The 27,501-nt window shown below is 36.8% G+C and overlaps 1 protein-coding gene across 5 annotated transcripts; it reads left to right on the forward strand.

Annotated features, from left to right (window-relative positions):
* The first annotated feature begins 4 nt into the window (after positions 1 to 4).
* LOC127661263 (RAS guanyl-releasing protein 1-like) lies at positions 5 to 26,012 on the forward strand. 5 transcript variants are annotated; one of them, XM_052151897.1, is made up of 18 exons: positions 5 to 64; positions 258 to 793; positions 11,361 to 11,539; positions 14,623 to 14,728; positions 14,983 to 15,045; positions 15,190 to 15,321; positions 16,184 to 16,325; positions 16,939 to 17,112; positions 18,717 to 18,833; positions 20,106 to 20,381; positions 20,766 to 20,846; positions 22,297 to 22,401; positions 22,573 to 22,682; positions 23,374 to 23,524; positions 23,622 to 23,658; positions 23,756 to 23,893; positions 24,446 to 24,642; positions 24,838 to 26,012. In XM_052151897.1, exons 2-18 carry the CDS (start codon positions 771 to 773, stop codon positions 24,946 to 24,948), a joined length of 2,142 nt encoding a protein of 713 aa, XP_052007857.1. In that variant the 5' UTR covers positions 5 to 64; positions 258 to 770; the 3' UTR covers positions 24,949 to 26,012. The 5 variants fall into 5 exon arrangements, with proteins under 5 accessions (XP_052007857.1, XP_052007856.1, XP_052007861.1 ...); XM_052151896.1 differs by having other exon boundaries at positions 14 to 793; XM_052151901.1 differs by having other exon boundaries at positions 15 to 793; positions 25,132 to 26,012.
* Positions 26,013 to 27,501: the final 1,489 nt, after the last annotated feature.

Here is a 27,501-nt window from a genome sequence, read left to right on the forward strand (position 1 = left end):
CACTTGCAAGAGCAAGGTTTAATTCTCAGGGAACACGCAAACTGATTAAATGTATCCCTTGAATGTAAGTCGCTAATTGTAAATGACTATTTAGTAATGTAATTTCCGAAATTCTTCTTCATTGTGGGCCTTTCAACCAGACTGTTTTCAATTGGGCTTTCAATGATTTTTAATTTGAATCACTCACTCTCACACTATTTCAATAGAGCTCTATCTCACCCATTCCCTCCCTCTCTTCTTTCTCTCTTCACACACAGATGACAGTTCCCCTATCTCTCAGAGCCAGTATCTGTATTTCAAATAGGGACTTGTTTGTATTGAATGCAGTAAGTTGTTTGTTGTGATTATGCTCATTTTGACAACCTATTTTTAACCTAGAGATTTTACTTTTTTCATATTTAAACGTGCTATCGTTGAGCCTGAGTTGTTTCCACTTTTGTTCTTTCAGCTTTCGTTTATTTATTGTTTTGGTTAACTCTTGCTCCGTGGTTCATGTTCTCTGGTAATATTCAGACACAGAGGTGGGGGGGGGGGTGAGAGTGAGAGATCGAGAGAGCTGTAAGCCACAGTGACTGGTTTTCAGGTTTTAAGTTTTGACAGCAGAAGTTGAACGCCAGTGCTCGTCCCAGCCTGTAGAGTCACTTAGTACCTCTGGGCATACAGTGTGGAGGAGTGAGACTACAAGGTGCCCAATGGAACAAGTAGGGGTTTAATTTCCCCTGTGGATCAAGAGGGACAAAAGAGGACACCGGAGGACAGGACTTGGCACCATGATTCGCAAAGATTCAAAGAGGTACAGCTTTTTTTTTTTTTTTTTTTAGTTACTTCCATTCTGACTTTGCTTTGACAGTTGTCCACAATTTGGGGTCACTTAAGAAGTGATTTGGTTTTGCAAACCAAACCCAAACCCAAAAGTCTGCTTCAGCTGTTCGTGTCACTGAGTTTAGTGTGCACTTTAGGTTTGATAAACTTGCTGGTGCCTCATTTTGCAGTGCACTGCAAAGTGATCACTGTGGTTATCTGACAGCTGTGGTTTCTCCTCATGTTCTTTAGAACATTGTGTATAAGTTTCAGTTCTCTGCGAGAACTAAGAAAGCAATTCAAACTGCACGTTCATCATTCAGATGGCCCCTTTAGGGCTAAAATAATGTTTGCATTTGCAAGATCTTATAAGATTTACACATGTTCTAATGTATCTGTGGTACTTGTCTTTGATCTCTAAGAGGGGATTTTGCAATGAAATACTTTTCATCTATATTCTTCTGTGACCTTTTGTGGATTGAGGTATGTTCACTCTTTGTTTGCAGTACATAAGAGGCATTAGTAGTAGCATATTGGTTAGTATTGTGAAGAAATATTGCCAACTAATTTTAAACCCTAATGAGTGAATTAACCACTACTAAATGGAGTCAGATTTTAATAAAAATTATACTCTGTATCAGTGTGAGTGGTAAGTGATACAAGCTCGGCCTCTATGTAATTACCTGCACTAACTAGCCTAACTACTTAAATGGTGTATAGCAATGTGAGAATTAAAAATTGCTATTGTATAAGGAGGAGCTTTTGGGGCCCTCCACATTTGATCTCTGAGGTCTTATCAGATTGATTGGAAATGACTGACTTAGCAGTGGCTAAAATGGTGTTATCTGCATCAGTCTCAATATAGAACATTACAGAAAGCTTTTGCAATCTTACAAAATTCACATGTAATATTCATGTATTACCATAAACACAATTGAAATATCAAGTTAATGTTCCTCTTTTTAATTTTTAGAAGTGGTTCCCAGTATTGTTGAATATATACAGTAGTTGACATTATCAGGGCTGTTAACACCATATACATGACATTGATAGATAGATAGATAGATAGATAGATAGATAGATAGATAGATAGATAGATAGATAGATAGATAGATAGATAGATAGATAGATAGATAGATAGATAGGTAGGTAGGTAGGTAGGTAGGTAGGTAGGTAGGTAGGTAGGTAGGTAGGTAGGTAGGTAGGTAGGTACTTGATTGATCTCTTCTGAGACACTGGGGTTCATTAGCAACAAGACATTCAACACTAAGTCTTACACAGAGTGTACCACATATACAGTAATACATTAAATACAGGACATTAGAAAAAGTTTATGTAAACAAGATATACAATTTACACAATATACTTATAAATAAATAAACTAAATAAACAGATACCATTACAGTAGAAATCTAATATAAAATGCTCAAGTTTAATTGGTAAGCCTTGCCAAGTTTAATTAATAATATATTATCACATTTCATTAATTTTTGAAAAAATGCTGGAGTGGACAAACAATAATAGGTCATGGATGATGTGTGAGAGTGAGAGATGGAGAAGGTACAGAGAGATTGGGGAGAGATAGTGAGAGGGTGGGCTACAAACAAGGCCTTCAAAGCACTTTGGCATCAATTACTTTAATCAATTAATGAGAGAAAGGGAGGAATTTTCATGTTGCCTGATTGTGTGTGTGTGTGTGTGTGTGTGTGTGTGTGTGTGTGTGTGTGTGTGTGTGTGTGTGTGTGTGTGTGTGTGTGTTAGTGAAGAGACAAGAGAGAGAGAGAGAGAAGAAGAAGAAGAAGAGCAGGCAGGAGAGAGAGGTTTGGGGGTAGGGTAATCTAGCTGGAGATGTAGCCAGGAACTGGGAGTAAAACACTGGCTACTGTGGCAGCGAATGGGTAAGGGGAGGTTGGGGGGATTTCCAAAGAGAAAGGAGAAGTTGTTTTCTGAATGACATGAATAGAGCAAAGGGTGCTGGAGGAGAGGAAGAGAAAGTGAGAGAGTAGGTGCTAAGCATGGCCAAAACACTCATATACTGACACTGTATGATTGCAAATGTATCATTGAATTTTTATATTCAATCCCTGGATGTCCATATAAAGTGCAGACTCACAGACACACACACACACACACACACACACACACACACACACGCACGCGCACGCACGCACCACGCACACACACACACACACACACACACACACACACACACACACACACACACATGTTGGTGAGGCTATCCTTATGAAGACTCTCCATAGACATAATGATTTTTATACTGTACAAACTATAGATTTTATCCCCTAACCCTACCCCTAAACTTAACCCTCACAAAAACGTTTTGCATTTTTACATAAAAAAAAAAAAACATAGTTTAGTATGTTTTTAAGCAATTTGAACTATGGGGACACTAGAAATGCCCTCATAAACCACATTTATAGCATATTGCCCTAGTAATTACCAAATCGTAACCTAAATAAATGTCCTCATAAACACTCCCCATGATAAAAAATATTTTGCCATGCAACTAACAATTACATAAAAATGTTTTGCTAGTAAAAACATTGCTTCATGTGGAAACATCTAAATTAACTAATTTTATTAAAGGCAACAGCATTACTTAGACAAATTGACTAAATTGGGTTACACTAATAATTTTTTTTATAATATAGTGTATATTTTTTCTTAGTTAAGAAAATGGAGAGGGAGACAGAAAATGAAAGTGGACAAAAGGGGGGATTGGATCGGGAAAGGTCATTTTAAAGGATCAGTAGCCAGTTGCATGAAAGACACACACACACACACACAAAGTAAACTAAAACAACTTGAATGCATAGATTGCGACAATAAAACAACTTTTAAGTAGAAATAACTAGTTTAAATAACCACATTATACAGTATAGTATACACTGTTAAAATATTTTGTCAGCAGTGCTGGGTGTAATCCAATTACAAAGTTATTAGTTACTGTAATCTAATTACTTTTTTGACCCAAAAATGTGTAATGCATTCTTTTTTAAATTCTTGTAATCAGATTACAGTTACTGACTTTCAATTAATTGAATTACTTTTAAGTACAGTAAAGGGCTGTACGGAGCCCTGCATATGACTTGTAGTGAAAAAAATTGTATATCGTAGCCATGTATTAAGAAATTGTTACCACAACTTAATATATGAGCATGTTTTATTAATTACTTACCTCGTTATTGTTAAATCACGGCCACGTTTTATTCATTTGTTCGCTCGTTTTAGTTTAATTGTGACCACGTTTTATTTATTCATAACCGCAATTTGATGAATCCATCACCATTTTACTGTGTAGAGAAGAGACATCTATGGCTGCTGTTATGGACAGAGTCTGGGTTTCCGATAACTTTGCAACTTAAGGCTTTACAATCATCTTGAATATCGTCGCTCATTATTTTAAGATGGAGTAGCGCCTGTTTCCCAAACAAGCATGTAAATCGCTCATTATAATGTAGAACTTAAGAGCTTTGTTTACGGGAACTGTCCAGTCCAAATTGGTGCTGACCTCATCGGCCAATATATGTCCAGGAGTTTGTCTTCTCAAAATGCAAATAATTTGGAAATACTGACAACATGGAAGTTGTTTGTAACATTATTGAGGTGCCGAAATGTATTAACTCTTACAGAATTTAATTAAAGAAATTATTAAGACAGAGTTTCAGATGTATTGATGCTCAATCACAGAGATTAATGAAAAATAATACAATGTGATGTGAATTATAAGAGACTCTCACATAGCCTAAAGTTTTGTTTCTTTAAACTGAACAAATGCACACAGAAAAGGATTAACATGATGGCCATAAATACTGAACTACTCATAGACCAATCTAAATATTAATAGATAATCTGAGTTGTAAAAAGACCTGCCTTGTAAAAAGACAATTGGCAAGCTGATTTGAACCAACCATTGGAGGAAGGAAGAAGAGGAGGAGGAAATCTCTCATTGCACACTCTCACTTTAATCTCCTTTATTAACCATATGTTAATAATTTATTTAGGCATATTTATTTTAGTTTGAAAACTGCATGTTCATATTACTTACATACTGTATATCTTCTTAAATAGTCTGTTTTAAAAGAGCATATCACCTTTCTATTGCCATTACAATTATGCTAATCAAAGAAAGCTAATTTATTTAGACATATTTATTTTAGTTTGAAAACTGCATGTTCATATTACTTACATACTGTATATCTTCTTAAATAGTCTGTTTTAAAAGAGCATATCACCTTTCTATTGCCATTACAATTATGCTAATCAAAGAAAGCTAATATAATGTTGTACTGTTTACATGTAAATTTAGACATATCATAATGCATGCGCAGACTGCGGAGACAACCTATTGATTTCATGCCGATTTTTTCAACACTTTTTATCCTCATAGTTTACAATGGCTTTCCAATTATCAAAATAAATAAATACAATTTAAAATACAAAATACAAATTAATTAAATGTTCCATTGTCTTTGATAAACAGTGAAAGATGTCAGATTCAGAAACATACATTAAGTTGCACTTAATGGACTTAAGAGTGGTCCATAGCACTAATTAATTTACGAACATTTTTATTTAGATAACAATGCTTTTGGGAAACTTTTCACAAGGGGGGATCAAGAGTAATAAAAGAATGAAAAAACTAGTCACATTTAATTTAAACATTAAACAACTAAAAAGAGGAAACAAATTAATAGATTGTGCTCACGTATTAATAAGCCATGGGAACAATTTCTTAATTCGAAATACAATGTTTTTCCCCGCAAGTCATGTGTGGGGCTCCGTAGAGTTATGCTTGTTTTTATATATATATATTATTTAAGTAGAATACATGAATATGGCTCTGTAACGTGTCATTGTGAAGGAGAAATGTGAGGTGCTGAGTGATGACTTGTGTGTAACAATGAGCAAGGAAGAATATAGACATTATTTTGAATTTGTTGAGGAAAAGTGTGAGGGGAAGTAACTAAAATATAAATGAGTAATGTGATTACTTTTTCAATGAAGTAATTAGCCAAGTAATCTGTTTATTTTGGATAAAAGCATCTCCCCAATTAATAAATTATTACATTTTTAGAGAAATAATTAGTACTTTATAGTGGACTACTGTTTGTTGGATAGCCAAAAAATGTCCAAGTAAAAAAAGAAAGATTTAATCTGACTAAATCAACCTAACAAATTAGGTATAACAAAAGTAATTGGTTTTAAGTTAAATGAAGTATAAATAGATCCTTGAGGTTACAATTGCAGGTTACCACTTTTTTCAGTTTAACAATACCCTTAATAACAAAACACTTGCAATTATAACTAAGGGTTTTCTCAGCTTAAGGAGTTTCTTGCAATTGGGCCCAGACCAGGTAGCCTTACAGTAACAACTGTTCAGTTTCACTTTTACAGTGCAATTCCTAATAACATTTATTTACACATGCATTTACATTGGCCTAGACCTGTTTACAAATTCATTTATTTTAAGTATGTTAATTTTCCCTCAATTGTATAATGTAATTGTGTAGCTGTTTGTTTGTGTCTGTGCCTCTGTATGAAGTATGTGTGTTTTCCAGGCATGGGAGATCTGAAGAGTGTGTATTGTCATCAGCTGTAGGGCAGATTGATGCAAATAAGGCTCATAGGGAGACGTGAAAATAATATGGGTAATTTCCATATTGAAGTCATGTCTAATATTTGCTCCGACAGAAAGAGAGTGAACTACAGGGAAAGGAAGGCAGAATCAAGAAAATAGAAATAGGTAAAAGTTTGCCTGTATGTCTTCTCTTTAATTTGGAGTCTTTATTTGGACTCTCTTGCGGGTGTCATGGAAACATGAAACCTTTGAAAACTATGTTTGAGTTCATTTTTGAGAATAGTTAAAAGTTTCCTTTGTTTATTATCTTTTCATTTCACCCTTGTTGTGACCCGTCAGAGCGACCACTGTATGGGTCGTAACAAAGGGGATTTTTAGAAATTATAAGAAGGTGCGCCGGTTAAATCAATGAAACGGTAAGTCTGTGCAGTGTCTGTAATCGATAACAATGTAATCTAAGGCCTATATTTACAAAGCTTGTTTATCTTACTAATAGGAGTACTCCAAAGAGTTCCTAGGTAGGAGTTTTTGCATAAAACCTATTCACAAAAGTGCTAAGAGCAAATTTTACTATGGAAATCTTAAGATAAGAGTAAGTCGGAGTTGACCTTGTTGACCTTGTTGCAATGGATGACATCATGTTTTATGAGCGCACTCTTTTAAATCGGCCACAGTTATTGGTAGACAGGGAACCGTTATTTGTAAGCGAAGACAGACAACATTATACAGTAAACACACATAAAAAAACCATGATCATGCCTGGTAACATGCATGTAAAATGGCTTGAAACAGCATTTTAGCTTAGCGTCAAGCTGACAATTTAAGGTTTATTTCTATTTCTTCTGCTCCAAACTTATTTCTCTGTCTGCTCGTATGAATGTAACACATCATAAGAAAGTGTTTCACCACTATTCAAATGCACTTTAGATCACATCATTTATATTTATAAAGGTTTTCTATCTGAAAGCACTAAATATTAAATGAAACAAATGGCAATAAAATGCAAAGTAATCTCTTCAGTAATCAAAAAACTTTTCGATTGTAACTGTATTCTAATTACTAATGATTTAAATTGTAAATGTAGTGGAATACAGTTACTTATATTTAGTTTTTTAAATGCGTAATCCCATAACATGTACTTCCCAACCCTGTATATATATATATTATTCTGCTGATGCATAACAGGAATTCCCAGTTTATTCAGCTACACAGTTTTATTGTGTGTCTGGCCAGGAAGTGCAGACTTGTCAAAACCTTTATCTCCGGCATAATTGGGTTCTTTTGATTCGTGGGAGAGGCAATTCAGGTGATAACTTTTTAAACAGACAATGTCATAATAATATTCGAATACATCGTTTTTATTTGTTTTACATCGTTTTACAATGTGGATTGACAGCAGAAGCATGCTTCAGATCGTTTATGAGTCACTCTTAGGGATTTAGTCCTCAGGACGACTTCTTATCCGTCATGGGTTTAGATGCTACTTTTAGCATTAAATGCTTCATTAATTACTCATAGATGAACATTTTTAAGAATATCTTCTAAATGTCTGCGTTAGGAGCTACTTTTCACCTTAAAGATGCAGTAAGCAATTTGTTTCATGGAAAGGTATGCAAAACTTTTTACTACTTTTGAAAGACATTAATGAAATAAGTGTCCTGAGATATCTCACCGGTCTGTGTGACATATGAAGTCTCTGTAAACAACAAACAAAACTATGTCATTTTTATGTTGCTCATAACAGTTGTCGGTAAGGGCGCTATTTTGCTGCTGTTGATTTTGACAACTATTTCTGCTTGTGTTGGTCTCAACAAAACTAATTTGACATCTATGGAGTTTTGGGGGGAAAGGGGGCGTGGCTAATCCAACTATCTCATTTTGGGGAAATTTTAGAATGGCTAAAATCAATTACAGCACCTTTAAGATTTTTTTGGAATGTGGGCCCTGGTCTACAACTCCAACTGATGATTGGTGCTCTTGAGTTGAGTGTGTGTATACAGTATGTGTGGCCCTTATCTCAGTGGTGGATTTTAGGTTGTTTACATTATGCCTAATGAGGGAACAAGGTAAATTTCAGTGTGTGCATGTACAGAGAGAGAATCGAAAAAGAACGTACTGAACTGGACACTGAGCTGGGAGGAAGGGAGAGAGTGCAAGGAAGGGGTTTGGCCATTCTAAGAACTCACTGCTACTTCTCTGCAGTCACAGCCAGCTTCCTGTTCGTGTCACTGCAGACACAGACCACACTAATTCTTGCTGATGCTGTCACAGAAACAATTGAAACTCCAGAAAGTCAGAAACATGTTTTTTACATGTACAGTGGCCCAAGTACATATTTGGACACTTAAAAACTTTATATATATATATATATATATATATATATATATATATATATATATATATATATATATATATATATATATAAGTTTATTGATTTAGGACATTACATACACACAGGTTAAAAAGTGCTTTACATAGGCATGATAACGAGAAATAAAAATAAAACCACATGTCCATTTTTAAATAATTAAAAAATATAAAAATGAACATGAAATAAAAATATTTTATTACAGTAAATCAATTATAAATTAAATATTAATAAACAAACAAATAAAACAAAATATAACATGGTAATTATTTAACAAATTCTTAATAAAACGTATAATAACATTAGAATTAATGTTATAATTGTATTATAATTAGTAAAAAAAACACTTGTCAAAATCATTTCACAAAAAGAAGTTTAGACGTTTCAATTTATAATAGAATAGACAAATTGTTCAAGACGGGCATTTGGATGCTTTCTGGTTGTCAAATGTTAGTTGAACATGTCCATAGTTGTTGTAACTACACTTGTGGTTACTCTGTTAGGAAACCTGTGTAAACTTGAAGGGGAACTGACTTCTTAAATCCACTAAAATTACTTTGGGACCAGTTAACAAAAACTAATTGAAAAAATGTCTGAGAGTAAAGTTAGATTGGTCCCAGACCAGGCATCATTTGTTTACAGATGACACTTGTTTTGATATGTGTTATCTTATGCAGTGAAATTCATAATTTGTGTGTGCGTGCATGTATGCATGTGTGTTTGCGTGTGTGTGAAGTGTCCAAAAACGTTTTATCTATGTCGAACTTTTTACTCTATGTCGAAACTATGGCAAATTAGCTGGTTTTCAATAAATTTAAACAGCAGCTTTGCAAGTACAATGTTGTTGTTTTCTGCTTATATCTAAGAAAAAGGACCAGAGAGAAAGAGAGCAAAACAGAGAGAGAGAGAGAGAGAGAGAGAGAGAGAGAGAGAGAGAAAGATGCTTATCTGCATTTTCTTACTGTCTCTCTTCCTGTGACATTGATGACACCAAATAGTGACATCCACTGCACATGCACTTAGAGGAACTGTTTCTGCTATGGCTACAACGACAGGCCATGGCACATGACATGACAGATACAACAAGGACTGTGCACAGAGCAGGGTGGCAGATATCAACACATAATACACACGACCTTACATATAAACATAAACATACATGATCCACTGGTAGGGCTGGCAGAGCATGAACTGACACCAGCATATAGACCTGGCCTGTACTGCAGAATACTTCAAGAGGAACCCATTGTTCTTAGGTGTAGATATAGTCTTAAGAATCTGATAAATTCTAATTAGCAACTAGATTTCAAAATTTTAGAAAATATTAGTGGTCATACTTGCCTGTGCTAAAGCTATGTGGTTGCGATGGTCTTATGAGTGGTTTCGATATGTGGTTGCTTGGGTATTTCTAAGGTGTTCTGGGTGGTTGTTAGGGTGTTGCTTACTGGCCCATGTCAAAAGAGCCCACCCCAATTATTCTGATCTTTAGATATTCCCTATTATTCTTTGATCCTCCCCACATTCAATGTACTGTAAGTCTAAGGGATTCTTTTTTATTTTTATTTGATTGCTGTTTTATTGCTAAGTCTGAATACTGAGAAGATTAATAGCTCACTCTCATACAAGTCACACAATTTAAGGTATTCATGTAGCACAAAACGTTGTGGGATGAATTACGTGCCAAAGTTTAAAACTTTGAAAACTAGCTACTTGGAACACAACACCTAACACAGCATTTCTCATCACTGAACCTCCACCACCATCACTGCTGTTCTTTGAAACACCATATGAAAGAACCACAGTAATCTGGTCCAAAACCTCAACAACACTTCAACATATTTTACAATATAAAATACAAAATCTAATTGCAACGCTGTTTGATAAAGACAAAATGCCAATATGTGAAAGTGTTGCCACAGATCTATTTTGTGAAAGATTTGTGGTCTTATGCGCGACTGATCTGTTGTGCAAAATGTATACGTTTTTGTTTGTATGTGAGATCTCTCTGCTGATCATCATTTTGGGGTTGTTTATTGTTCCGTCCTGTTTCCTGTCTCCACTTTCCTTTTAATACTACTTATGATAATACATTTGAATTAATATTAAGGTTGATTTCCTCGCAGTGATTTGGTTACGGTGAAGTTCGGGGAGTTGATCTGGGTAAAAATTATGGTTTTACTATAATAATATTGTAGTAAGTGTTTTTTTGGTCATAGTTTTAATTTAATTAACCATTATGTTACTACAGGTAAGGTTAGGGATAAGTTTAGGGGTAGTGGAAGGGGTAGGGTTTGGTTTTGGACTGCTATATGTCTATGGGACTCTAAAAACTCAATAAACACACTGCAGTGACAATGTATGTTAGTAGTTAATTAGGAGTGCAAATAGTATCTGCCACTATTTGCACTGGGTTGCAAATAGCATCTAAAGCTATTTGGACAAATGGTGTAAATAATATGCTTTTTGTTGCTATTTACACTGCCTTTAATTAATTCTGACTTTTGGGAGGGTTCAAAAGTGGGGACAAAAGCAAAAAGAAGCCCAAAACTTAAAGAATCCAACTTTCTCCATGTGTCTGCCTGTCTCCAGTGGTAGGAAGTCCCGTCAGGAGGGGGGAAGTGTAATAAAGAACAGAAGACCAGTGCAGAGGAGGATGACATGCCCCAGCCCACAGGAGATCAGTCAGGCTCTACAGAGTCCACCGGCGCACCCATCGTTCCGCGCTGCCAGCCTGGACGAGCTCATCGTCCGCTGCCTCCACTGCTTCGGTCAGTGTACAGCTCACCTCTCTGGATCTGTCCAACTGGCTTTCTCTCTGACTGTCTCTCTTTTGATCCCCTTTTACATGCACATGAAAATTCTGATTAATATCGGATTTTGTTCATATTTTTATGTATGCATCATTTAAATGCATTAACCTAATTGCCAGCCAGATTAAGCCTATATTTTGGTTTCTAGAAATCTGAATAAGAGAGGTGGTATATTTCTGTGTTAATCTCAATTGTGGTTCATGTTATCACCTTATTCGGAAGAACCACTTTTATTAGGAGTATATAAGCAGTTGTGAAAAAGTCCAGTGATCAAAGAAACACATTTTTGTCTTTTATTTACAAACATTATAAACATTAATATGCAGACAGGTGAATGCACCTGTTAAGGACATGAATGAGAATTAATGGGTTGAATAAATTACTATGCAGAATTACTACAAATAAATTTAAATAAATGGCCAGAGCATGAATCTCCAGTATTTTCAGAGGAGAATAGCAGGAAAAGAACATAGTTTCGTTTATTTTAAATGTGATGATTACAAGTATACTAGACAAATAAATGTAAGGATGTAAACAATAGCAAGCAATATTTTTAGGAATAAAGGCTTAACCAGAATACAGAAAATTATGTTCATGTAAATGTTTCATTTCCAGCCCCACCCTACATCACAGTCATTTGCATCTGTCTGTTTGCTATTCCTGTTTTCAATTCAAGAACAAAACATAACAGAATATTGACTTCGGGGTGGTGAAAGAAATTACAGCATACATCACTTTTTTCCCCATGTTCAGACATTTCTCTCCAACATTTCTCTTTTCTGGGGTTCTCGGCCCTGTCTCTGGCCTCATGTGCCCACTCCCCTTTTTGTTCATACCCAGTGTCCATGTGCCTGGCAGATTATGTAAGTCTGTGGAGTAGTGTGAGGGACAGAGGGAGAGACACTCTTGTCAAAGAAAGAAACAGTGGGACAGAGAGAGGCAAATCTTTTGGTTTACTAGCATTCAGGGCCTGGGAATGTGTTTGTCCCTCTATGCTAATGAGACAAAGCCTGATTGTGTTCCTCACTTTCACAAGCCTGCCCTCTCTCTCTCTCTCTCTCTCTCTCTCTCTCTCTCTCTCTCTCTCTCTCTCTCTCTCTCTCTCTCTTTCTCACATTTTTATTTTTTTTTTTGGTCTGGGTGTTGTTCTCCCCTTTTCTCCCCAATTTGGAATGCCCAATTCCCAATGCGCTCTAAGTCCTCATGGTGGCGTAGTGATTGCCACAATCCGGATGGGGGAGGACAAATCTCAGTTGCCTCCATGTTTGACATGTCAATCCTCGAATCTCATCACATGGCTTTTTGTGCGCGTTACCACGGAGACATAGCACGTGTGGAGGAATCCACGCACAACTCACCACGCACCCCACCGAGAGCGTGAACCACACATTATAGTGACCACGAGGAGGTTACCCCATGTGACTTCCCTCCCTAGCAACCGGGCTAATTTGATTCGGTTAGACCTGGCTGGAGTCACTCAGCACACCCTTGATTTATAGTCCCTCTATAGTATGTAATGAGGATGGGGGGTGGGAGATGTGGTTTCCTCAGCCTTCGAAGAAAGTAGAGACGCTGCTGGGCTTTCTTGGTAATAGAGCTGGTGTTGAGGGACCAGGTGAGTTTCTACGCCAGGTGAACACCAAGTAATTTGGTGCTCTTGACGATCTCCACAGAGGAGCCGTCGATGTTCAGTGGAGAGCGGTCACTCTGTGCTCTCCTAAAGTCAACAACCATCTCTTTTGTTTTGTCCACATTCAGAGAAAGGTTGTTGGCTCTACACCAGTCCGTTAGCTGCTGCACCTCCTCTTTGTATGCTGACTTGTCGTTCTTGCTGATGAGACCCACCACGGTCAAGTCATCTGCAAACATAATGATGTGGTTCGAGCTGTGCATTGCTGCACAGTCGTGATTCAGCAGAGTGAACAGCAGTGGACTGAGCACACAGATGCTGTTACTGATGACTGAGGTCTCCCAGTCATGAAGTCCAGGATCCAGTTGCAGAATGAGGTGTCCAGGCCTAGCAGGTTCAGCTTTCCAATCAGGTGCTGAGTGATTATTGTGTTGAATGCTGAGCTGAAGTCTATGAACAGCATTCAAACCTATGAGTCCTTTTTATCTAGGTGGGTGAGGGCCAGATGGAGGTTGGTGGCGATGGCGTCGTCTGTTGAACGGTTTAGACGATACGCAAACTGCAGTGGGTCTAGTGAGGGGGCAGCTGGGTCTTAATGTGCCTCATGACGAGCCTCTCCAAGCACTTCATGATGATGGGTGTGAGTGTGACGGGACGGTAGTCATTGACACAGGAAACGTTGGAACGACGGCACTGCTCAGAGAGATGTTGAAGATGTCGGTAAGAACATCTGCCAGCTGGTCTGCACATCCTCTGAGCACTCTGCCAGGAATGTTGTCTGGTCCAGCAGCCTTCCATAGGTTGACTCTATGTAGAGTTTTCCTCACATCAGCCGTGGTAAGACAGAGCACCTGGTCGTTGGGAGGAAGGGTGGTCTTCCTCGCCACCACGTCATTCTGTGCTTCAAACCAAGCGTAGTAGCCGTTCAGCGCATCTGGAAGGGAGGCATCTTTGTCACAGGCAACTGATGTTGTCCTGTAGTTGGTGATGGCCTGGATGCCCTGCCACATGCGCCGCCGTGGATTCTCTGGGCGTGTGCGCGCTTTGCCTCTCTGGTGGCCCGGGACAGTTTGGCCCTTGCTGTTCTTAGGGCAGCCTTGTCGCCTGCTCTGAAGGCGGAGACACAGTTTAGTTATAATTTCAGTGGCTTATGTATAAATCTTATCTGTACAATTTTGTGAAAGGAAGTTTTACTTTCAAGTTTTACTTTCCTTGTCCACTTATTGAAGTAGAACAGACTTCCAAAATTGTGGTTGGTGCTTAATTGCCTAATTATGGTCCTGGGACATGATTAATGACGTTTTTTTACATGTTATTTTTAATTAATTGCACTGAATTAACATGTTAAATCAACAGTTTGATTTTTTTCTGAAAAATGTACAAATCTAATTATAAACATTTTGTTTTGCAGACACAGATGGAAAGCTGACCAAAGGAACACAGCTTGTTCATATGACCATGATGATGCATAACTGGGTCGTACCATCAAACATCTTCGCTCATAAGCTGCTTTCTTTATATCCTCCATCAAACCTCACTGCTCTGTTGTAAATGTGCTTCCCTCTAACTTATCTGAACCCTAATAGCAAAATATTTATTTACTCAACAGATCCCAGAGCACCATACAGTCTCACATGGCTCTTAATCCCTGGCAATGAAACAAGAGCTGCCCTGTTTTGGTTTAGCCTATTTATTGGGGTGGATTCTTTTGTCTAAAATTGTAACAGTTTGTTGTCTCACTTTCTGTCATTCCTCCTTGACATGTGATTACATATAAGGATTGTCCAGCAGAGAAGAGGGCACAAAGGCGCCCACAAATCTGCCACTTCATCAGGTTGGTATATCCACTACATTCACATGTAATGGTGTAGATTTGGCTTGAACAGTGGGGGGAACATATGTATTCAAGTATTGTATTCAAGATCATTAAATAAAGGAAATTGTATGAAGTAAATGTGTCTCTTCTCTCCTCTCGTAGGCAGTGGATTAGTCAGTTTCGGCTGATGTTTGAGGCAGACCCTCTATTAGAAAAAGCGATGGGAGATCTTTGGGATCTGGTCAGAGTTGAGGGGAATGACTTGCACTATCAGCTGTTCAACACACCTTACATGTGAGTGTCTGATGAACAATGTAACACTAAATGTAGTCTTTATGTAACTATAATTGAATTTTTCTTTTATCAATTTGGGGTTAAAATAGCACCTGGATATTTCCCTGACCGGTTTCATGAGAATCACCTTAATAGTGCTAGAGACATGAATTAAATATTTGGCAAAAATGTGTTGTTAAAAAAAAAAAAAAAAAACATTTCCTGAAAATAGTCACAATGCAGAAAATCGTAATGATCCTAAATGTAGTCTTTATCTAAAATATAATACTTTTTTATTTTATATTATATTATATTATATTAGGTTAAAAAGCGACAGGACATTTCCTGGTTTTGTGAGAATCACCCTAATAGTACTAGAGACACGAATTAAACTTGGTGACTTGTTGTGGAGGTGTGCTATTACATTTGTAGGCGATCAAACTTTAATTTTAATTCAACATTTGTGATAAAACAGCAAAATAAATCTTTGAACATTGAATGAGGGATCCAGGCCTAGGGACCTAGCAATTCCCTAGCAACCACCCAAAACATAATATCAACATGCTAAAAAAAACTCTCAGAACATCATAGCAACAACAGAGAACTGGCCTAGCAACCATTTACAACACCCTAGCAATGTGATTTTTAAATGTGCAAGCCTCCATCACATTTTCTTCAGAAAGTGTTAAAATGTAGTTATGTATTACTAGTCAGTACATATGTTTACTAGTTAAAAATCTATTTTAAGTTATAGTCACCTATACTTTCTTAAAAAAAAATCCTGACAGTCTGTTGATGTTTGTGGTTATGATCCCATCTTCATGGGTCTGTTTTGTGACAAAATCTTTGCTTTCTGTCTGTCCATCACTATCTCTGAAACCAGCAATCCTCCAGTGAATGTTTCCCAGACTACCTCTCCCTCAGTGAAGAAAAGGAAAGTTTCCCTGCTGTTTGACCACATGGAGCCAGACGAAATGGCTAAACATCTCAGCTACTTGGAGTTCAAAAACTTTTGTAACGTCTCAGTACGTCAGTCACCCCAAATGCTCAGTTTCACTTACATTTAATGCACTCTAAAGTATTTTTGTTTTGAATCTTGAATTGATAAAAAAAAAAAAAAAACATCTAGTGTTATCGCTATCATTCTCACTGCTTTAAAATAGTATATCTGTGTATACAAAACTAAATTAATTTGTGGCCATTTTTATTATTTATTATATTTAGAATCTTGAAAATATTTTTTTTGTTTCATCTTTTATTTTTATTTGAGTTACAAAATTTTTTTTAATTTAGTTAAAATCTAGTTTTTCGGTAGTTTTTCGGTAATTTTTGGTTTTTCTAGTTTTTCAGTAATGATGATAACACTGGTTGATTGAAAAGACATTGCAGCAAAAACCAGTGTAAAACTGCTGCATGAGTTTATCTGACAGTCTAACCACAGTATAGTACTGTACTGACAGAACATACTCATACAGGTATGTCTGACTAATCAATCAACCATGATCACACCCGTTGTACTCATACTTGGACGTGTTAGTTCTTATCAAAGTACAAATGTATCTTGAAGCTCAGATTTGTACATGCTTGGCACACCTGGCTTGCAGCTGAACATCTCACTGTTGTTGTATTTTACATTAGTTCCTGGACTACCGAAGTTACGTGGTGCATGGCTCAGTGAGGGACAATCCAGCCCTCGAGCGCTCCGTCATGCTCTGCAATGGAGTTTCCCAATGGGTCCAGCTCATGATTCTCAACAGACACACCCCACAGCAGCGAGCAGAGGTCTTCACCAAGTTTATACATGTAGCACAGGTATTTACAACACACGAACACATGCAACAGGGTACAACAGTGGGGTTACATAAATAAAAAAGGAAAAAATACTTTCATTTTTTAATTTTAATTTTTGGGTGAATTATACCTTTAAGTCAGAGTGATATGAGTTAAATAATAATATTTTTTTATGTAATTTCCAAATTGCTGGTAAATTCTACACTACCCATAATCCTAAAGAAAGATCTACCAATCAGAGATATCTCTGTCACGATGGACATTGCAGAGCTCAACAGTGACAGTGGCTGAAGCATTGTGAATGACATATTAGGTTCAGTCTCCCTACTCTCTCAAAGAATTTACTGTATATATACATATATGAATTGTATGACTTAAGGTTGAGAACTCTTTTTTTTAAAGAATTGAACAAGTTCCTATGGAGATAGTGAATGGGGAAAATACTTCTAGAACCAAGGCTGATGAAAATGTGGCCAGTCATTGTTACCCTCTATTGTGAATATGAAAATAAAAGGTGTGTACATGCTGAAATGCAAGTGTTTCAGTAATCCTCTGCTTCATTATTGCAGTAACTTTCCACCAAACAGTGACGTCAAATCTAGAGAAGCCCTAGCATGACAAAATATGTGGTTTCACTTAGGCCCTGCAGCAATTCGTTTTTGACATTGCCTGTGATATCTGTTCTAGAAGTGGCTGATTCATTCTAAAACATTTTATAATGTGACGTTTGAGTCCTCTTCATCATTACAAACATCAGTGCATGGAAATATATAATTTCAGTTGATGACCATGACCTATTAGGACATGCCGGTAAGGGAACTCACTTTGAGGAGATCTAAAAGTAACCAGAGCTAACGTTTAATTTTTTTGTTCAGAGGAAATGATTTCATCATATGTGCTTCGTGTACTGCCCAGGGTTTAACCACAAAACATAAATGTGTGAATAAGACAATCTGAAGAAAACACCTAGGAAATAAGCAAATGCGTCAGTTGATGTGACAGTGCGGAAATTTTATATGTGAAGTGTGCTATCATGAGTAATATTCCTGTATTAGGAAATGATCTGGGACAAAGGTTGCATAACTCTTGCATTCAAGTGCGATTTTACTGGAAACAGGATGTAGGCAGCCCTATGGTGCCATGCATTCATTGAGACAATTTAATGGTGTAATTCAAAAAAGCTCATGTACACTGCAAAATAGTTTGATTAGTTAACCTAAAATGTGCTTCATGTCCTTACATCTAAATTAACTAGTTTAATTAAATGACTGTACATAATCAAAAAATAATTGTATATAGTTGAATCAACCTGAATACATCCACAAATGTCATTTTTAAGTGTTAGGCCAGGTAGAAATTGCTCCTTAAATTCAGGGATAATTTATTAATGTCATGTAATTTCATACCAGTATGACCAGTCTTATGTGGAACACAAAATAAAATATTTAATGAATATTGTGTTGGTAGTGGATAGTGCCTTACTTTAAAGTTAAATGCTAGCCTAAGTCACCTTTCACTGTCATGGCTTTTTTCCCCATACAATAAAAGTGAATAGTGACTGAGGATAACATTCTGCCTAACATCAACTGCCCTTTCCTCATCTGTACCTCTGTATGTTTGAACAGAAGCTGAGAGCCCTGCAGAATTTCAATACTCTGATGGCTGTGATTGGAGGGCTGTGTCATAGCTCTATTTCTCGTCTCAAAGATACAGCCAGCCTGCTTTCCTCTGATGTCACAAAGGTCAGTCTCGCTTGTAAAATTGCTTCCCACACTCTTAAAATTCACATGTATGCAATCACACAACCAATCATTTTTAGAAAGTGTATAAAATGTATACCAAAGACAAGGAAATTCACTATACTGATCTTTTGCCATTGATCTACACTGATCTTAAGCACTTGAACAATGCTGATTTGATTAATTAGAATCACAATCAATATCATTTATTAGAGTTGATGAGATGCACAAACTGTTACTAATACTAAACACTGATACTAATATCGAAACTAAAATTAACTTGGCGACCTCGAGTGAATAATCTCTCTGTGTGTGAACAACATGAAAACACATTAAGTCGGAAAGTTGTTTCCGAAAGTTTCACTGTTTGTAATTTATGTTGTAGAACAAAACGTCCATGTATCGTCAAGTAATGTACTACAGACCTTATTTTACACATAAGTGGAACAAAAAAACATTATAATAACCCATAGGAAAATCCAGTGGGAACCCATGGCGTATTAGTTTTCCAGGTTCTCCTACAAATTGACGTCATCGCGCCCATGTGCCCAACAACACTTACCACTTTGGCCATTGGGGTAGAGTTTCACATTTCTGTCAGAATGGACCTATCTTTGACAAAGAAAAGTCAACCTACTCTTTCAGATTTGAGTGTGAGATCATGCCACTTTATAATGTTACATTTTACAAAGCGAGTCTCATCGTTAAGAATCTATGCTCCTTACACAAAAGGTTGTTGGTGCTATTCTGGTTTTTGGGTGAAATATTCCTTTAAGCCATTCTCAAATTAAATGAATTTAATTTTAATTTGTCAAATGTTTTTGTTTGATAAGTATGCTTGTCAAGTATGTTCCTTTGAAATAAGTGCCACTGATATTTAGTTATGTAGTGATATATTTGTGGCAGATGTGGCTCAGGTGGTAGAGCAGGTTGGCCACTAATTGCAGGGTTGGCGGTTCAATTCCCAACCCACATGCCGAAGTGTCCTGGGGCAAGACACTGAACCTCAAGTTACTCCCAATGGAAGGCTAGCCCCTTGCATGACAGCTCTGCCATCATTGGTGTATGTGTGTGTGTGAATGGGTGAATGGGACACAGTGTAAAGCACTTTGGTAACCGCTAATGTTAAAAAAAGGCGCTATATAAGTGCAGACCATATTTAGTGACATTCGTACATTTTTAAGTGTGGATTAAGTGTCCAGATACTTTTTGGGGCCAAGTTTACAATGCTTGCAAAGGCTGCTTCTCGATCCTTGTTTTTCCTCTCTCACACAGACTCTCAGTGAACTCACAGACCTGCTGTCATCCTACAGCAACTATTCAAACTACAGGCGGGTGTACAGTGAGTGCACTGGATTCAAGGTGCCTATCTTGGGTGTTCATCTCAAAGATCTGATCTCCCTCAATGAGGCTCTGCCCGACTACCTGGATGATGATAAGATCAACCTGGGAAAACTGCAGCATTTATACAGCAACATTAACGACTTGTTGGCCATCCATGACTTCACCCCACCGTTTGAGGCCAACAAAGACCTGCTGCACCTGCTAACGGTGAGTTAAAGGGAAAAAATGGTGGTGTGTGATTGATTTGTTTTGGAAAGGGGAATAACAAGACCATTTTTACTGGAAAGCCACTGTTATTGGAAGTGTTTGTTTTGCCTCATGCTGTGGGGATAGTTGGTGTTTTGAATTCTGTGAATTAGACAGTACACAGAATCATTATTTTAGAAAACATACACATTTAGAGGCATGTAAATATGCCTCTATTTCATTTCCATTGAGTTCTTACTGAAGTCTACAAGAGTATTTAAAAAATCTCTGAGAGCCCTCATCTTTGTGGCTATGCTCTGTTGTTTGTGTGTGATACTGAGAGTTGTGGACTGCAAACAGTGGGCATCCTCTCATGTGTAACGTTCTGCCCCACCTTACCCACAGCTCTCGCTAGACTTGTGTTACACAGAGGATGAGATATACGAGCTCTCCTATGCCAAGGAACCCAAGAACCCTAAAATTCAGGTGAGGCCCTTACACTTTATTTCTTGTTTGTAGTGCTTGCTAAAGCAAAATCACAATTACTATTGCTCATACTTAGGGTTAGGAATTTGATTACGTTTCTAACCCTGTTAAACTTTAGTGTGTAAGCCTTCTTGCACCGTTTGTGCTACAGACATAAATGATACATCAAATCATCCGCCTTGTTCCAGAGAACTGGTTTATTCATTTAGACCAATCACACTCTGACAGCAGGAGGTCAAACGTTCTGCTGCTGAAATCAGTTTGTGGACGAAGCTTACAAATATCCCATCCGTAAACCTTACCATCATTGGAGTAAAAATTTCAATTTAGAGCGAAAATGCAACCTCCGAATCATGCTCTTCATTGTTAATGTGAACATTATTACTTCCTGGTTTCCACGGGACCTGTACCCATGTCTCAGAGTGAATGCAATAACTTTTTGGTTTCCATGGGACAAGAAAACACAACATGCTATCTGTAATGCCACAGGGAAATGTGAACGCATTTGAATTGAAGCAAAAATGTGTGATGGGGATGGCACTTGTCAGTAATTCAGGGAATGGGGTCGATTTTAGGGTACTTGAACATTTAGAAGCAGCATGTCGATTTCCTGTGTGATCATGTTGTACTTCTTACCTGGTGGATGATAAAACATGTTAACAAATCTCATAGACTGAGGTTGATGGTGGAAGCCGAGCCATAAATTGGGACTTGAGGGTGGGCTTTTTTTACTTGGGCCAGTAACCAATAACCTAGAAAACACCCAGAGCACTATAGAAACCACAAAATAAAATGCTAAAAAAACATTAAAAACCACATAGCAACACAATGGCACCCTCCCACATCACCCAAGCAAGTTGGATCTAGAATTGAGATGACAGCAGACACGAAATTTGGTCTTCTCAAAAAAGTCTAAATTGTATTGGGTATTTATATGAAGGCATTATATTTATATAAGACTTATATTACAGATTACTGACCAAATAGACATATGCTGCATGATAATTGCTTTAGTTGAAACTGTGGTTGATATTCATGACTTCATCACATTAAAAAAACAATAGTCTCCTTTTTTATGTGACCTGTTTATAGACAGGGAGTATCCCATCTCAATGTGTGAGTACAGGGCACAGTGCACTCTTCTTTGTACAAGCACACTTCAAAGAAAACCACAAAAAAAGTCATACAGTGCTAAAAGACACTTGATCGTTATCTTTATCCTTTTCAGTGTGGGTGTAGTTACGTACAAGCATTTTTTATTAATTCCTATAAAGCGTCAGCCAGTGAACGTATCTATGGTTTTCAAATAAACCAGGTTCACTTGTACAATGTTTTTGTACTAACATTCCATAGTTGCTGATCTTTTGAGATGCAAAGTTGGTGTTGAACATCAAAACAAAATTATAAGGTCTGTGGTCTCTCTTTTTTTCCTTCTCCTCCTTTTCTGTAGACTGTTGCTCCCCTGAAGCCCCCTGTGATAGCAGAATGGGGATCAGGAGTGACTCCTCGTTTGGATCCTGCTACCATCTCTAAACACGTTAAACAGATGGTTGATGTAAGTGAGAAAGATATGCGCATTACCACTTTAAGGGCCAGTTCCTTACTCTGACACTATCACAGCCAGTTCCTGGCTGTCCACTTTCACTTCCTTAAGTCCTTCACAACCAAATGTCACAAGTAAATTTCTGGCATCAGTAGATCAAAATAATTGTGTCCCCCCCTACAGTCTATCATGAAGAACTACGATTTGAACATGGATGGCTTCATCTCACTAGAGGACTTTGAGAAGATTGCTGCAAATTTTCCTTTCTCTTTCTGCACACATGAGAGTGATAGGTAAGATTAGGAAAGGAACAATTCAATTCAATATCTGATAGAGACGACTTCCTAGATGTCATAAACATTAAAGATTGTGTTTAGGATAATGAAACTGACACATTTTTAAATACATTAATGGTGTGATACTTATATTTGTCTGGATGTATTAATTTATTTAAAAATAAGTTAAACATCAATTTTGAAAAGACAATGGCTGGAATCTAATTTTTTCTGAATTAAAATGTATTTGATTGATTGTTCATTTTTGTGGGGTGGAATGGGGTCTTTAAGTAAATGTATATACAGTATATATATATATATATACATTTTAAAAAACTTTGTCCATCAGATCAAGGTAATTCTGAAAGTCATTAAAGTCTCTCAGTGTGTAAGAACTATTTAATTTTAAAACTTGAAAGTCAATATTCGAAGATTCTCTTAACAAACTTTTCTTTTCAAGTTTTTATTGAATTTTCATCCTGTAAAGGTCATGGAAATGTATAAAACCTTTAAAATTCATGGGAAAATCATGGAAATTCCATAAGGGAATAGAATATATTATTACCTTGCTATGCTCAGCTCTAAAAATGTTACATTATCTAAAACATTTATTATATTAACCTTGTATTAAGGTTTTTTAAATTATATTAAAAATCACAAACAACTGGAAAAACAATGTAAATTTAAAGATAAAAAAATTACTTTTCAGAGAAGGAGAGATCAGCAGAGAGGAAATAACTTCTTATTTCATGCGTGGGATGTCAGTGTGTGCTAAGCTTGGCTTCAACCTCCACAACCTGCATGATTTTCATGAAATCACATACAAAAGGCCCACATTCTGCGACACCTGTGGAGGATTTGTGAGTGTTTAATGAACCAATGTGTTGTGTGCATTATCAGCACATTTGTGTATCTGTTTATGCATCATCTAATGCTTTTTTCTCTGCCCTCAAATAGTTATGGGGAGTGATAAAGCAAGGCTACCACTGCAGAGGTTTGAACATACTAAAAAAACAATTTCTCCATATCAAAAGAGATATTTGACACCTAGGCAACATCTTAACTCTGCTGCCCCTCTCACTCTCTTAAAGACTGTGGAGTGAACTGTCATAAGCACTGTAAGGATGTGGTGGGAATGGAGTGTATGAAGAGGTTCCAGGTGACCAGTAGCTCTTGTCCCTGCACCCCTGGTCCTGGACTAGGCCTCCACACTAAGGGAAACAGCTGGAGTGAGTTTTCGTCTGTCTTTCTAATAATATCAGTAGATATAATGTACAGTCAGTGGTCATTATTGCAAAAAACTAAACTAAACAAAACAACAACAAGGTGATCAGGACTCTAATCTTGAATCAAATTGAATGGGTTTATTTTGTATTAATGACCTGCTGAATGTACATTACCAAGCTTGTTACACAGCTTCATATCAAATAAGTACAGTTTTTCTTCACATTTCTTCAAACTCATTTCACTACTCTCAAAACAGTTAGCACAGCCATCTGAACAATTTGTATAATATTTTTATCATTTTCTCGAAACACTGCACACAAGTTTCTCTGATCCAAGATTCATGCTTTCAAAACACTTAAAAGTCATATTCTCAAAAACACATTCAGGTGTCACATCCTTTCATATTTATATCTGCTGACTTTGTTATGAATCATGGTCTCTCTGAGATCAGCAAAAAAATGTATTTAGCTTGGTGAAGTGATAATGGTATCACTTTGTAAAGCTAGCAGGTGGTTAAGCAGTCTGTTTTTGTGACCCTTTTTATTGTCAATCAGGCTCTGAGGAGGAAGCGTTTGTCTTCCCTAATGGAAATGGATCTGAACACTCCAAGGGCCAAACCTCATCGGACAGTGATGCAGAGGCGGCTACATTATCCGACACATCCACTCAGACAGACCCAGCAGTGTGGACACCAGTAGCAAAACGAAAAGACCGACTTAATTCTCAGAAACAACATCCACCCCTTGAAAAGGTATTGCCATGATGCATATGTTTTTTTAAATCCATTTCTTACTTTTCCACAGCAAGTAAGGTGGATATTTTCAAAATATATTGCATAGAATGCTAATTTAGTGAGTGAGACTGGATAGCTTCTCAGAACATACGTAAGTCTCAAGATGTGAATTGTTAGTCCTCACTAACATTACCTACTGCCTTATCACCCCAGAGCACCACTCTACCAGCAAGGGTGCGAGGTACCTCCGCCCCTATTTCTCTCCTACAGGAGAAAATGGATGAACTGAAGCTGAACAAAGATAAAAGAAGAGAACCAGACTGAAGTTGTTGTTAATGTGGAGATGTGTTTGTATTTGTGGTCTCACTGTAAAAACAGACAGATATTACCGCTGTATTTCAATGTTTCTCTGTAACGATAAAGGAACTGTTTTGCACTGGACATACCAGACTCAAGAACATGTCCTCATATTCCTCGCAAATTGTCTTGTTCTATTGTCTTCAACAGATTGTTCATGACGTTCATTAAATGTGATGAAATTCTACCCAGAAGGACTAATGCAAGGAATTTTATGTAAGGAATTACAGAGGGCCCACTCCCTCAGGGCTCTTTTAAATCCCTAATGGAACTTTATGGTAAGAGCACTGTTTGCACCAGCACCAACTGCCAATGAGGACCACATCAATGGACCTCACATTTCCACAGGTTCCCAAAGGTGGACTGTCTGCTAAATCATTCATCTCACTACCAATCATCTTTGTAAAAGACTAATGGACTTTCTTGAATTTTGCCATTAAGAGGTGCTTTCTGCTAGAACTGTTGTCGTAATATTTACACTGGTGAAAAATATACACTGTAATCAATTGAACAACATAATTTAAACTTGAACTGCAAGAATGTATCTCCTCTGTGAAGGGATGTGTGATTTTGCTGATATAATACTCAAAATGCATCACTGTGCCTTATGCAATGAACTATTCACTTAGAGGAGACAAAGGGTATTATATCACTGGTTATATCAGACAATTGTCCTGTCCCAATTCAAAATGATCACATTCTGTTTCAATAGTGCTCAATTTTGTGAGTGGAATAGATGAAACCAAGATCATGATTGACTCGCTCTCATCCAGCGCATTTGAGCATCAGCACTAATTAATAAGGGGAGAGTGAGGTTAGGGTTGATAAAAACCTATTCATATGAACATTATGGACCTATTTTAAGTTGTTTTTCTGATGTATTGTCTTTTAGATATTATCATCTTCGACTTGAATGTCTGTTTAACTAAATCTTGCATTTAGGCTATAGGTTTTTATTTATTGAGATATGATAAATCTGAAGTATTTTCCTAAATAAAGCAATGCCTGATGTGATTGAAAAATAAATGTGAAAAATGATGGTGTTTTTTTTTTGTTTGTTTGTTTTTTCATCCCAGAAGAATCAGTGTAGGTTCAATTAAATTCCAAGAGTTTGACACATTGTAATATGCATCTGGCTCCAACAGCACTATTGTCCACATCAAATATTCTGCAGAGCCATAGTGGTGTTTTGTGATCTAATTCTCAAACCAAACATGGATTGGATAGACTTGGACAAACAACATTCAAAAACACCAAACTAAACAACTAAAATATAGGCAATACTGTTTGTGCCAGTACAATGAACGTTCTCAAAGGAATATTTCAGGTTCAATACAAGTTAAGCTCAATCAACAGCATGTGTGGCATAATGTTGATAACCACTGTAACAGTTTAAGGACGGGCAAGTAGGAGGCGGGAACTGGCTGAACAGTTAACATAAACTTTAATGGTAAACTTAAAACCAACATAAACAAACGTGAAGCTGACTCAGCGCCTTTCTCCATCACGGCCAGGCCACGCCCTCCTCCTTGTCACAACCACATAACATAACTTAGACTCGTCCATCCTTTTCTTTTAAAAAAGAAAAAATCTGCAATTTTTTGAGGGTTTAAAGGCAGAAATATGAAGCTTATACTTTATAAAAGCCCTTACATTCATTTTGCTGTTAAAACTTATATATTATTTAAGCTGTAAAGTTGTGTCAATCGCAATTTTAGTCATTTTAGGGTTTGTTGACATTACATCGTCATGGCAATAAGGTTGTAAAATTGGTTTGAACTTTACACAGAAAAGTATAGTAAGTGATTTTATCACACTAAAATCATGTTAACATGCATATTGTTTACATCTTGTGGCTATACTTTTGAAACAGTAATAATTTTAGCGTTTATGGATTGGCCCCATTCACTTCCATTGTAAATGCCTCACTGTAACACAAATTATTGCTTTTTTAAAGAAAGAGAGGGCCAAGTCAAAATAAATTTTTGGGTAATTAATATTATGCCACAAATGCTGTAGATTGAGCTTAACTTGTAATGAACCCAGAATATTCCTTTAAAATCAACTAAAATATTATTGAAAGATAAAACATTGCAAATGTTAACAAACATTTTAAAAAATTATCTTTATCCTATTGTTTGTAACAGGCATATAACCACTACAATTTAAACAAAATGAAAAAATGGGAGCAAATAAACAAAATAATCAACATGTCTTTTACTTTTACTTTATATGAAAGTAATGATTTTCAGTCATACTGAAAGCTGTTATAGCAAAGGCATAAACATAACAACAAATGATTCAATTGTGCAATGTTAGGTTAACAAAGGCAGTCCCCTCAAAAAATACCTTCAAGTACCCTCAAAAATACCTTCATATATTATTTTCAAATAGTCAGCAGTAAAGTGGTACACATGTCAAATTTTACTAATTCAACCAGTTGAAGAAAAATAAGCAACTTTATATCAACCAATATACGTCTGCCCGCTGTTACTTGATAACAAAGCATACAATATAAAA

This window comes from Xyrauchen texanus, chromosome 21 (assembly GCF_025860055.1).
Source record: "Xyrauchen texanus isolate HMW12.3.18 chromosome 21, RBS_HiC_50CHRs, whole genome shotgun sequence".
Taxonomy (NCBI): Eukaryota; Metazoa; Chordata; class Actinopteri; order Cypriniformes; family Catostomidae; genus Xyrauchen; species Xyrauchen texanus.